At 39.2% G+C, this 13263-nt stretch overlaps 1 protein-coding gene across 10 annotated transcripts in view; it reads right to left on the bottom strand.

Annotated features, from left to right (window-relative positions):
• Window positions 1-6109: 6109 nt before the first annotated feature.
• Scn3a (sodium voltage-gated channel alpha subunit 3) overlaps window positions 6110-13263 on the bottom strand; it is a 110880-nt gene continuing 103726 nt past the window's right edge. For 9 of the 10 annotated variants that reach the window (XM_031370470.1, XM_031370469.1, XM_031370466.1 and 6 more), the window contains 2 exons: window positions 12243-12513; window positions 8544-9739 (listed from right to left, as the gene is read on the bottom strand). In XM_031370470.1, the coding sequence (XP_031226330.1) occupies window positions 8544-9739; window positions 12243-12513 (1467 nt within the window). Of the gene's footprint in view, window positions 9740-12242; window positions 12514-13263 lie in introns of all 10 variants that reach the window. The other variant, XM_031370463.1, reaches the window with a different exon arrangement.

A 13263-nucleotide genomic window follows, 5' to 3' on the forward strand; every position in this document is an offset into this window, starting at 1 on the left:
GTTGCCAAATTATGAATTAAAACCTCTTTATAATATTTTGGTAGGAGATTCGGCCCTTGATTCCCCTAAGCAGTTGACAGATGAAGCAAGGAAGGCCTTATGTAAAGTGGAGGAAAGGCTACAGAGCGCCTTTCTACAAAGATGGCAAGAAGGTCAACCCATCACGTTATGTATATTTGCCACCTATGGCCAACCTACAGGATTGTTATGGCAAGAAGGACCATTATTATGTATATATCCATAAGTTTCCCCAGCTAAATCCATAGAGCATTACCCCACTGCAGTTGCTGCTGTAGCCTTAAATGGTATATAGCAATGTTTACAGTTATTTGGAGTTGCTCCTGCCATGATATAGTGCCATACTCTAGTCATCAGATCAAGGTTTTGTGTGGAACTATAGATTATTGGGCTATTTTACAATGTGGTTTTGATGGAGTGATTGATAATCACTATCCAAAACATCCCTTGTTGTCATTTTTTAAGGAACATCCTGTAATTTTTCCAAAAATTACCTCTGTGTATCCCCTTAAGGGGGTGCCAAATGTTTTCACTGATGGTTCAAAGACAGGCTGTGGGGCCTATATTGTAGAAAAGCAGAAGCCTGTGTTATGTCAGTTTCAACCAGGCTCTCCCCAAATTGTGGAATTGAAAATTGTAGTAGAAGTGTTTAAAAGATGTCAATTTGCATTCAATTTGATTTCAGATTCAGCATATGTGGTTAATGCAGTGAAAATTTTAGAGATAGCAGGCCCTATTAAGATTAGTAGTACTGTATGTGCCTTATTACAAGAGTTACAAGATTTAATTTGCAAAGGAAAAGGTGTTTTTATATTCAACATATTAGAGTGCATACAGGCTTGCCTGGACCGTTGAGTGAAGGTAATAATATGGTTGACCAATGGACAAGGATAGAATGTATTTTCCTGAGCTCATCCTTAGATCAAGCCAGACAATTCCATCAAACATTTCATGTAAATGCAAGAACTTTGCAACAAAAATTCCATTTGTCTAGAGCAGATGCCAGACAGGTGGTCTTGGATTGTCCCCAGTGTGTGATTCGTCATCATCCACCCAGTGTGGGAGTGAACCCTAGAGGGTTGATGCCACTTAAGATCTGGCAAATGGATGTAACACATATTTCAGAGTTTGGAACTTTAAAATATGTCCATGTATCTGTGAATACCTGTTCAGGTGTCCTTCATGCTACACCCTTGAGTGGAGAAAAGGCTCGTAATGTCATGGGGCATTGCTTGGAAGCCTGGGCTGCACTGGGAAAGCTACAGCAGCTGAAAACAGATAATGGACCAGCCTACATGGCTCAGACTTTTGTTTCCTTCTGTTAACAGATGGAGGTACAACTTAATCATAGATTACCCTATAATCCTCAAGGACAAGGAATTGTGGAGCGTGCTCATCGCACCTTGAAAGAATGCTTGCAAAAACAAAAAGGGGGAATAGGCCAAGACCGCACCCCCAAGGAAAGAATATCCCTAGCCCTTTTTATCCTTAATTTTTAAAATTTGGATGTGGATGGCCTTTCCACAGCTGATTGTCACCAACGTCAAAAAGGACCCCTGAAGGGTTATGTAAAATGGAAGGATGTGCTTACCAAATTGTGGCATGGCCCTGATCCAGTGTTGGCATGGGTGAGAGGCTCTGTTTGTGTTTTTCTCAAGGATCGTCAAGAACCCTTGTGGGTTCTGGAGAGGCTCGTAAGGAAGTGTCATCATGAGGGGTCTAGTGGTGCTGCTGGTGGTCATCAGCCTGAAGTGGATCCCGGTGCAGCCAGAATTGAGATGGAGGATCCTGTCAGTGTTCCCAAGACCTATACCAATACGCCATAATGCTAGAGTGTTTCCCCTGTTCTTTTAGTAATGGGTGGGAATGGGGGCCATGGCAGGTCTCTTGTTGCTGATCTCCTTTGTGGGCCTGTGGTGTATTTGCAAGATCAGGTTCACTCAAAAAGCATAATGCAGCTATGATTATGCAAGCTTTTACAGCCATTGAGGCAGGACAGTTCCCCCAGGCATGGCTAACAGTCATGTATCAGCGATCGTCCATCACGTTCAGGCTGTAAGGCTGAGCACTGCACTTGGGATACACTGTTTGCTGCTAGTGGTCTCAAGAAGAGCATGTCTGATTGATGCAGGTTGATACTGCCCTTTCCCCAATTCTCGCATTCATTCCTGCCTCTAGAAAAATGGTATCGGACAGGTCTGGCTTGGACTGGGTGGGTGACACCTGGCGAAGAGCCTGTACAATGTCCCCACTTTATTCACCAGAGATCAGACCTCTACTCTTGCCTGTTTCGTAAAACAAAAAGTGGGAACTGTGGAGAGCTGCGGTGGGCCGTGCTTTAAAGATGGCGCAGGCTCCCGCCTTCCACTCCCGACAGTGAGCGCTCTCAATGACAAGCAAGTCCTTAATTTGCTGTGCTTGTCAGTCACACCTGCTTGCACATAAGAGCAGCCTATCTGCTGTACCTATGTGGCTCCCAGGGGTTGGTTGGGCAGGAGTACTTAAGCCTGTGCGGGCTTTTCTCCGGGGTCAGTCAGTCAGAAGTTTTTCAAGGAACCTGATTAAAAACTGCTTGGAGGAGAGCTCAAGGAGTCGCATCTTTTTTGCTGGTTGAGAGAGACGTGACAATTAAATATTGAAATAGAACCTCAATCATACAACATACTTCTAATTGAAGATGAAACTACTGCTTCACTAATAAAATTAACTAAGTTCTTTGGTCCCATAGCTTCTGTTACGTGATAGCTATTATTTCTTGTGTGTGTGTGTGTGTGTTATTTTTTTCACCTGGTTATAGGATGGGCTGTGTGAATGTAGATGATAATAAGTTGAAGAGTTATTTTCATAAAATATTTAAAAACTATTATTTTCACTCACATTTCTGAAATAATTGGTTCTACTGCTTATGTATCTAAATACTGACAGTAATATACTCTGCTGACCATAGTTTATGAAAGAGATAGGGGGAGGGAAATAACAATATGTGTTCCATATCTTGTGTACACTATTTTCTATTAACAGAGTTAAATGAAAAAGGAGGCAGCGATAATATGGGTCCGTAAACGCCAGCACGCATGACGAAGGGCAGCTCTCCATTAGTTAAAGTCAGGGTTTTCTTAAAGGGTGACAGCATTTGATATGGTCTTAGGAAAGGTGGTAATGATTTGCCCAAACAAACAAACAAACAACCCCAAAACCTTAAAAAGAGAGAGGGGGAGAGGAAAGGACATGCAGGTGAAGAAGTAGCAAGTGCGGATGGAGAGAGGGCAGAGCATTGGAGAAGACACAGTTTGAGGGGTGGTGGGCATGGGCTTGAAGTGTTTGTTAGATGGTGGTGGTGGAGCATCTGTAGAGGACATAATGTGCTTATTTCTTACTTTACGACAAGAACTGATTTTCTAGGTGTTTGAGTCCTGCTTAGTTTTTAGAGTTTTAGATATGTCCTTCAATAGGTAATTAGAATTCTGGAGGACAGAAAGGCTCTGGGGAGGAGTGAAAAATATTGCAAACAGAAGGGCTATAGGAGCCATGATGGATGCATCAAAATATTACCTACCTTGGCTACAATAGAATATTGTTATAGGTGCTGTTATAAGGGAATTACATACATGTTTAATTCTTTTGTAATTGAAAAAATATGCATTAACTCAACCTCTTGGTGTGGTTAATGACAACCAAGTTCATTCCTCTGGAACAATTTTCCAAATGACTAGTGGTTTACTAGCTTTGATAAATTCTATTATATACCAGATGCTGTCAGAATTCTGTAATATACAAAAGAAACAGTAATCCTTCTTTCAATTATTTAGAGTACCCTTCAATTCTAAGAAGACATTTTTAATCATTTGATTAATGTGATATGGTATGTTTCTGACTATCAGTTGCTTTTTTTTTTTTTTTTTTTGGCTTTTTTGAGACAGGGTTTCTCTGTATAGCCCCGGCTGTCCTGGAACTCACTCTGTAGACCAGGCTGGCCTCGAACTCAGAAATCTGCCTGCTTCTGCCTCCCAAGTGCTTGGATTAAAGGCGTGCACCACCATCACCTGGCAATTTGTTTTAATTTTTTAAAGGCAGATTGACAATACGCATTTTTCTAGGTAAATGTTATCTCTTTAAAGAACACAATTCACTTTGAATATGCAGTTTGATTTTGAACATAAAATTGAAGATATGATCATGACAGGAAAATACAGGCTATAAACTGAAATATCAACAACAATAACATCCATAATAAGTTAACTTGAAGAGAAAGGTTGGAAGCTCATCTCTTCCTGGAGTTCATGTAATGAACAGAACAGGCTTGAGAAAGCCCAATATACAAACTTGGAAGAGGTAGGTGCTGTGTAAATGTCCAACAAAGGCTTATATATCTGGTGGCCCAATGCCTAGGCTTCTTCCTTCCACTATCCTGCCCACCCCTATTCTTGGTTATATTTTCCATTTTAATAAACTGTCTATATTTCTAGTCACATGTTCCTAGTGCAATCCTTTGTCTTGGGAAAAGGGGGCTTTCTTGGATCTGTGGATTTTCTTTTTCTCTAATTTTGTCCCCCTGGATACTGATCCAAAGTCAAAGCATGCTTTTCTCTGACACTCTTGGCTCTCCTCGTTTCTCTGACTCACATGCATGATTTTCTGTCTCCCCAACTCCACCTCCCTCCTCTAATGGCTAGTTAGAATTACAGATTGCCCAGCCATTGTTTGTCTTTCAGACTCCACTAAAAATTGTTCTCAACCTTTCTTCTGAGTATGTTTTTAATTTTTTATATTGTTGTTGTTGTTATTATTGTATATTATGAGATTAAGAAGTCAAATAGGACCTTTTAACTATCTGGTAACCATATATAAAGATCAGCCTCAATTCAAGGTCCCCGTGTTATATGAGGTGGGGGGAGAAGAAGAGAGTGGAGAGGGAGGGGGAGGAGGAGGGGAAGAGAGAGATAACTGAAACTCTACTGAATTACACCTCTAATCTGATACCAAAAATGGAGCTGAAGACACAGGTCAGGACTTCTGGCCCTGATCATATTACATTTTTATAAAATGTCATCATTGACTTCCTCAGCAATTACTCTGAGTGGACACAATGCATAGAAGTGGGTTTCATGGTGTTTATTGTATCCTATTTACTTGAAATGTCACTCAGAGGCATTATTTAACATAGTTCAGTATCCTTGGCTGCAATTATTGAGAATCAGAACACCCATTTCCCTCACATTTCTCAAAAACAACAACCAAAAATCCCTAGCTACTTATACTGATATCCCTTGTTATTAAAACTAAGTTTTCTTCTTGTCATAGTATTGTTGCTTCTGGGAGGAAGAGTTTGATTGAGTCACCATTGTTTTTCACATGAAATTCCAAAATAAAAAAAAAAAATTAGTTGGAAGGATTTTATTATGCACAAAAGCATTTTAAAAGTCTATCAAATTATACATATGCCTCTATGTTTGAATAACAACACTTTTCTAGAAAGGTATTTTTCAGAGGTGCTCTCTTGTCAACTGAAGCCATTGCACCCTTTAAAAGATGGTGGCTCTGATGTAATGCATATTAATTTTGGTTGCTTCCAGAGGCTTGGTTACTGATTATATATCACAGTACTTTAAAAGACTTAGCATTTTGCAACTCAATATTTGACTTCTCTGGTATTGGTCAAACCTGTAAATTGACTTGACTATGAAGAAGCCTAATAGGTGAATCCTATTAGTCACGTTATGGAATTTATTTTGGTGCAGTTATGAAATACATATTTAGATCTAAGTCTTTGTGAAAGTATTCATTACAACTTGAGTTTTCTGTTGAGATAAAGGTTCTGTATTGAACCGACAAAAAAGTAGGAAATCCTGAAAAGATAACATAAAATTTTAATTCCTGTGTCACTAATACTTCATAGACTACAGGGTATGTTAGGAAATGAAGCATGAGTGTCCAACAAGTTAGGACACAACACCAGGGATACCGAGAAGCATCAAGATTAGGTTCTTAGTAATTCAATAACAGTCAGTGGTGAGGGTTAATGCCAGCATTGTCAAACCTAAAGGTTCGATAGTATGTGCTGCTCCTTGGATGAAGGAATAGTTCACAAAGATGCTTTTAACTAGTCTTTATTTTGACAAACTTCTCAGTAGATAATGTCGCAGGGTGTTACAAAACTCATGTGAACTTCTATGGATACAAATGTCAAATCAAATACAGGTTTTCTTTAGTTGTGTAAATTTTTACCTGCTGATAACTTAAAAAACAAAACAAACCAAACCAAAAACAAACCAAAAACTCAGTCCAACAAATGAGATACAGAAAAAAAAAACAATGAAATATTTATTCTTTTGGCTCAATAATGAAGTAGCTCATCATTCTTTTAGTAGTAGCAATTCCCTGCATGCAGTTCATCAGTACACTACAGTAAATATTTTGTAAAAGGAATGAACATGAAACTTTTGGTTTGTGAAAAAAAAAGAAGAAAAAGAAGAAAAGAGTTGTATTATGCTAGGCAATTGCACAGCGTTCCCACTTTGTTCCTGGTTAAAAAGGACAGAGCCCATGTTATATCCATGATGGACAGAGCCCATGTTATATCTGTGATAGACAGAGCCCATGTTATATCCGTGATGGACAGAGCCCATGTTATATCCATGATGGCTAGAGCCCATGTTATATCCATGATGGCCAGAGCCCATGTTATATCCATGATGGCCAGAGCCCATGTTATATCCATGATGGCTTTAGTGCAGCAGGATTTAAAAAAATAAGCCTAGTCTGCATCTGCAAATACTACAAAAGTCGAGTTAAAAAAAAACCAAACTTCCATGAGGGACAGTTTCTCTGCAGGCAGCCAGAGTTGGTAGAAAAAGGTTAGGGCTGGAGATTTTGACCAACATATCACTTATTAGAATGGTAGAAAATAGATTATAACAAAGAAATCCACAAAACCCATTGTCTAACTTTTATTTTAGGAAATTATCTGCTGAAAAGTCTTTTGGATGTAAAAGTTTGGAGTTTTGATTTAAAAATAAGAAGCAAAAGGATAAGGTAAAATAAATTGCCATGTCATTAACCTGAAAATAATTTTCTTATGTACAAATGCTGACAAAGAAAACTGATCATATTTTACATTATTTATATTTAAACAAATTCTGGACTTTTTTTTTCATTTTTTAGGAAACTATGAAGTATAGGATTTGGTCATAGGCCCTATACAGTGTGTCTCCTTTAAATTAATAAAGACACATTGTGATACTCAAGTTGAATTAACAATGCAAAAATAAAGGTGTTTTAAAGCAATATCAATGAGAATTTTTTGACATGAAGACAGAGAGCAGATTGAATTCATTCTACCACCAACATGTGACTCTTCTTACCAAAACTGTGATAAATGGATTGATTAAAATAGAGCAGCATAGGCAATATTAGCATGCATTAGTGAGAGCCTCCCAATTATTTCTGTGTAATGAATGGCACAGGATACCGCCCTGTTGGAAGCTTGCAAAAGACACATACACTGTGGTACATATTTGATTTAATAGAATTTGTGTATTAGGCTATATATACGTTTATATATATATTTGCCCAAACATGCACCACAGGATAAAATAACTATTTACATAACAGAGGGTATCTAATTGACGTAAATTGTCAGTTTTGCTGAGAGCAGAAGATGGCAAAGAAATCCTACCACCTTAAGTGGAACAGCTATTCTAAGGTGATACTTTGGATAGATTTTTTTTTTTATTCAGAACAGAAATATTAAATATGTTTTTTTTTTCTGGAGGGAGGACATTTAACTAAAATTAAATATAGAACTCTGAAACTTAGAATAAAATTTGCACTTGTTGAAACAAAATATTTTGCATAAAAATAATCCTTTAAATATTAGAGGAGTCTTTACAGGCACATAACTGCTCAGATATAAACAAACATAACAGGCTAAAATACTTGGAAGCTAACACCATCCAGGAAGTGGAAATATTTGAAACTGTTAACATTAGAATTTACTTTTCCTTAGTTTTGAGCAATAATTTCATCTCTCAGGCAAAATATTTTTTTTTTATGATTACTGGAGAAACTTGTGGACTTAGCAACACGGGATTCTTATATATATTTTCCCTTAACGTAAACTTCATTTACAAAAATAGTGACATAGTATGAACAGACTATGAAGTAGGGATCAGGAAGATACACCAGGACAGATTTTGTAAAAATATGGCAAATGTGAATGTTAAAAATAGATGACAGGAGCGTTGTACTAATGGTGTTTGGTGGCATGATGACAGTCACTTTCACAATGGAGTTCCCCTCAGCAGTGTCAGCTGGTAATGGAAGCAGCAACCTCTTGTCAATGTTGATACCCTGTCTCACAGAGTGGCAGTGACAGAGGTCACTGTCTGGTATAGGCACTGACCTTGAGTATTTGTTGAAACAGTCAGTTTGGCGTGGACCTCTCTGTAGAGTCCAGTTGACACAGACACTTTACCTTCAGAGGCTGTAAACAATTGATTACAAAGACATTTCTTTGTTTCTTATTTTTACTTTTGATTCTCTCTGACCTCTTTCCCTTTGCTTTCTTTTTCTGGTTTGTCTTTCTCAAACTTTTCCTTATCTGGTTTTGTTACACTGTCATAGGAAGGAGGAGAGGTGGTAGAGGAACTGCCATCCGTCTTTTCCGGGGTGGAATTCCCATTTAATTTGTCAATAACCACATCTCCTTTTATAGGCAAGTCAATCCTCCCCTTGATTGTCTCTTTGTCATATTTACTTGATATGTTTTTTAACCTTTGCTTTAAAAGATAACATCTGTAATTACGTTGAATGATAGTAGCGGACACCTCCTCTTGTTTGCGTTTCAGAGTGGTGGTAATGGGCTCATAAGAGACCTTGGAGGGATTGGAAGCCATGAACCGATCTTCCATCTGGATTCGAAGAGCGTCCATCTCTCCACTTTCACCCAGGACCCGCTTTGTAAAAGCAAATAAGATGTCCAGGCAGTGGATGCGGTCTCCACTCACCATGGGCAGGTCCATGGCAATGAGCTGGACTTTGTTTGGCTTTGCGATGAGGAGGGGAGGATCCAGAGCCGCTGCAAAGTCAGAGAGCTTGCAGAACTCTATGAACTGAGTGGCATCAGGGTCAAACTTCTCCCAGACCTCGTAGAACATCTCAAAGTCGTCCTCGCTCAGGGGCTCTGCACTTTCTTCAGTGGCAACGCTGAAGTTCTCCAGAATGACAGCGATGTACATGTTCACCACAACCAGGAAGGATATGATGATGTAGCTGACAAAAAAGAAAATCCCCACAGATGGGTTCCCACAGTCTCCCTTCACTGAGCTTCCAGGGTGAATTGCATCGGGGTCACAGTCGGGAGGTGCACTGTTGAGAATGGGGGCCAGCAGTCCATCCCAGCCTGCAGAGGTGGTGATCTGGAATAGACAGATCATGCTGTTACCAAAGGTCTCGAAGTTGAACATGTCATCAATTCCAGCTTCCTTTTTAACGTAGGCAAAGTTGGACATTCCAAAGATGGCGTAGATGAACATGACCAGGAAAAGCAGGAGGCCGATGTTGAACAGCGCAGGAAGGGACATCATCAGAGCAAAGAGCAGTGTGCGGATCCCCTTGGCGCCTTTGATCAGGCGTAGGATTCGTCCAATCCTGGCCAGGCGGATGACTCGGAACAGGGTAGGGGACACGAAATACTTCTCTATCAGCTCAGCAAGAAACATTCCTATGGAAAATTAGAGAAGCCAGATGAACAATGAGTATGTCAATGTTTATAGAAATGTCTGTGTGTTCCTCTTTTTAAAAAATAAACTTACAAAAACCCGAACCACACATTTGAATCCACTCTAACACTGACATTTAAATCTTTGAGAATTTTATTAAAACGATTCTATAACACGATTTTATAAAGAAATAGATTTTTTTTTGTAAAATCCAAAATAATGTAATTATTATTATGCCAATTCAAGGTTATACTTATTATACTTCACTGTTATACATAAAATATGGCAATGAAAATAAAGATTATTTCTGAAATAACAATTTGCTGTTCTCAATGAGAGTGACACTCTTTAGTTTGAGAAAGTGGACCACATCTGAACTAAAGTTTCTGCATCTAGAGCTTTATAATATTCTTATTTTCCTTTTCCTCCTGTTTAAACCCCATCCATCTTACAAGAGCTGTGCTCTTTGTTAGGAAAGACTGTTGAATGCTTTGAGCAGTGTTGGCTATCTCCTCTTGATTTTTCTTTTTCTGATTTATATACAGAACTCTGAGTGAGAATGGTTCTTATAGGCTCATATGCTTGAATGCTTGGTCTCCAGTTAGTGGAACTGTTTTGGGAGGGTTAAAACGTATGACCTTTTTGGAGTAGTTTGGCTTTGTGGGCGTGTTAGGTGTGAGTAGGTGTGGCTTTGTAGAGTGGGTGTGGCTTTGTTGGATTGGGTGTGGCTTTTGGAGTAGATGTAGCTTTGCTAGAGTTGGTATGTTGCTAGGAGTGGGCTTTGAGGTTTCTTTTTAAAAAATAGATAATTTATTTATTCTTCTCTCATATATTACGTGTCAATCACAGTTTCCTTCCCTCCCAGCTCCTTTCTCCCACTTACCCTGTCCCCCAGACTCACTATGCCTGTTTCCCTTCAGAAAAGAGCAGGCTTCCCAGTGATATCAACCAAACATTCCATAACAAGTTACAATAAAACTAGCTTTATACCCTCACATCAAAGCTGGATGAGGCAACTTAGTGGGAGGATATGGATCCTCAAAGCAGGCAAAAAGAGTCAGAGATTGTCCCTACCTCCTGTCCTGGTGTTAGGAGTCCTACAACAATACCAAACTATACAGCCATCACATATATGTATAGGATTTAGGTTGGACCCATGCAGGCTCCCTGATTGCTGCTCCAGTCTCTGTGAGCCCCTATGTGCCCTGGTTAGCCTCTAAGGGTAGTAGTCTTCTTGTGTTGTCCTGGAACCCTTTGCTTTCTACAGTCCTTCCTCCTCCTCTTCCACAGGATTCCTAGTGCTCTGCACAATGTTAGATTGTGAGGCTCTGGATCTGCTCCTATCAGTTGCTGGTTAAATCTCTCTGATGGGAACTGTCGAGATGGGCCAGCAGTTATGAACATGGACTGCGAATCCAGAGGAGCAAAGTTCAACTCCCAGCACCCACATGGCACTTCACAATTGTCTATAATTCCAAGATCTGACACCCTCACATAGACATACACGCAGGCAAAGAAACAATGCACACAAAATAAACATAATTATTTTTAAAAAGACTCTCTGATGATGATTGTGCTAGGTTCCAGTCTATGAGTGTAGTAGAATATTATCAGGAATCATTTCATTGACTTTTTGTTTTTTTGCCAGTCCTGTCTAGGGCTTTGAGATTTCTAAAGCCGATACGAGGCCCGACCTCCCTCCACCCCTCTCTGCATTTAAAGCCCTCAGCTAATGCTCCAGTGCTATGCCTGCCATTATGATCATGAGTTAACTGTCTAAAACTATAAGCTAGTCCCTAATTAAACACTTTCTCTTATAAGCATAGTGTTAATGTCTTTACCACAGCAGGACAGTGACCAAGGCAAGTACTATAACACTACCTTGCTAACATGACGTGTTTTAAAAACATGGGCTTGCCCCTAAACTGACTCTGTTTACCACTAGCAGAATGTTGTGGTTTGAGTAGAAGCCATTGCCAAAGTCTCAAGTGTTTGGACCCTTGCTATGTAGCTGGTGGTAGTATTATGGAAAGTTGTAGAACATTTAGGAGATGAAGTTTTATTGGGACAAATGGGCTTGGATGGGGGCAGAGCTTGTAGCTTGACATCTCAATTTCTTGTCTTCACTTTCACCCCCAAATGCAGGTTCACCTTAACCAGCTGTACCTTGGACCCCATGCCAGGATTTCCACATCATGGTGGAGTGCATCCCTACTACTGTGCGTCAGAATATTTCCTTCCTTTGTTAAGTTGCTTCTTGTTGGTTATTCTGTCCCAGCAAGGAGAAAGTTCCCCCAATCCAATATCAATAATTCAATTTCTAACCAGTTAGTTAGCTTTGTGAATAAACACAAGTTTCTGGATTTTATTCCAATACATTAACATTGAACATTTCACTCTGCACACTCTGTTCTTCTCCAGTTGCATTTCTATGTCAAACTGCAGACAGGATTTGGGGAAAATGTTCTCTAGAAGGACATGTCTGTATACCTGAACTGTCCTTACCTACAATCGAGAGAATCACCACCACAAAGTCAAAGATGTTCCACCCTATTGTGAAGTAGTAGTATCTGAGAGAGATGAGCTTCAGCAGAAACTCTCCAGTGAAGAGGACGATGAACACCAGGTTGATTCGGGACAAAACCAGGGTCATGTATTTGCTCTGGTCATCCGTTTCCACCATCATGGTGACCATGTTGAGGCAGATGAGGATCATGATGCTGATGTCAAACACTTGTCTGGTTACAAAATCAAAGACCATCCCTTGAAATTTGTTCTAGGAAGAGAAGAGACAAGGCTAGCACACACATTGCATAATCAATGGTTTTATTGTAAATAAGACCTTTCCACATGTGACATTGGGGTATGTGTCCTCCTTACAGTACATGAAATAATCTCTAAGTTCCTTTTCTTTTTAAATGAGAGGCACCATACCACATGCCAGTAACAAACTTATTTTGTTTATTTGGGTCTCATAGGAAAAGAGAGAAAAATAATCCAGAAACTAGTGGCAATTGTCTGAAAATACTTAGAGGTTATTTGATTAATTATGATAATTTTTATAAAAATAATTTCAATTAGTAGTGAAGATTTGAGAAAAGGTAAGTATAGACTTTTAGATGAATGATCTATTTCATTTATCCATATTTTAAATTTTTTCTGATATTCCTTATTTTACCTCTCAAATAATAGTAGTTAGATATATTTAGTTCTACCATTTCTAGTTCTCTATGCTTGTGAGTTTCTCAATTTATCTGTTTCCCTTTTTACCTTTCCCTATTTATGCTTCAATAAAAAATGTGTGAAAGGACAAAAAAGATGGCTTAGTAGCTAAGAGCACGGCTTGGTTTCCCAGATGACCAAAGTTCAGTTCCCAGCACCCTCATGATGGCTCACAACTCTTGGTAATTTTAGTTCCAGGGTTCTGGACTCCGTCTTCTACCATCCATGGGTACAGGCATGCACACAGTGCACAGAGATATGCATAAGCAAATTACTTGTCCCCCATGTACCTTTTTAAAAATGC

Source organism: Mastomys coucha, unplaced genomic scaffold (genome assembly GCF_008632895.1).
Source record: "Mastomys coucha isolate ucsf_1 unplaced genomic scaffold, UCSF_Mcou_1 pScaffold15, whole genome shotgun sequence".
Classification (NCBI taxonomy): Eukaryota; Metazoa; Chordata; class Mammalia; order Rodentia; family Muridae; genus Mastomys; species Mastomys coucha.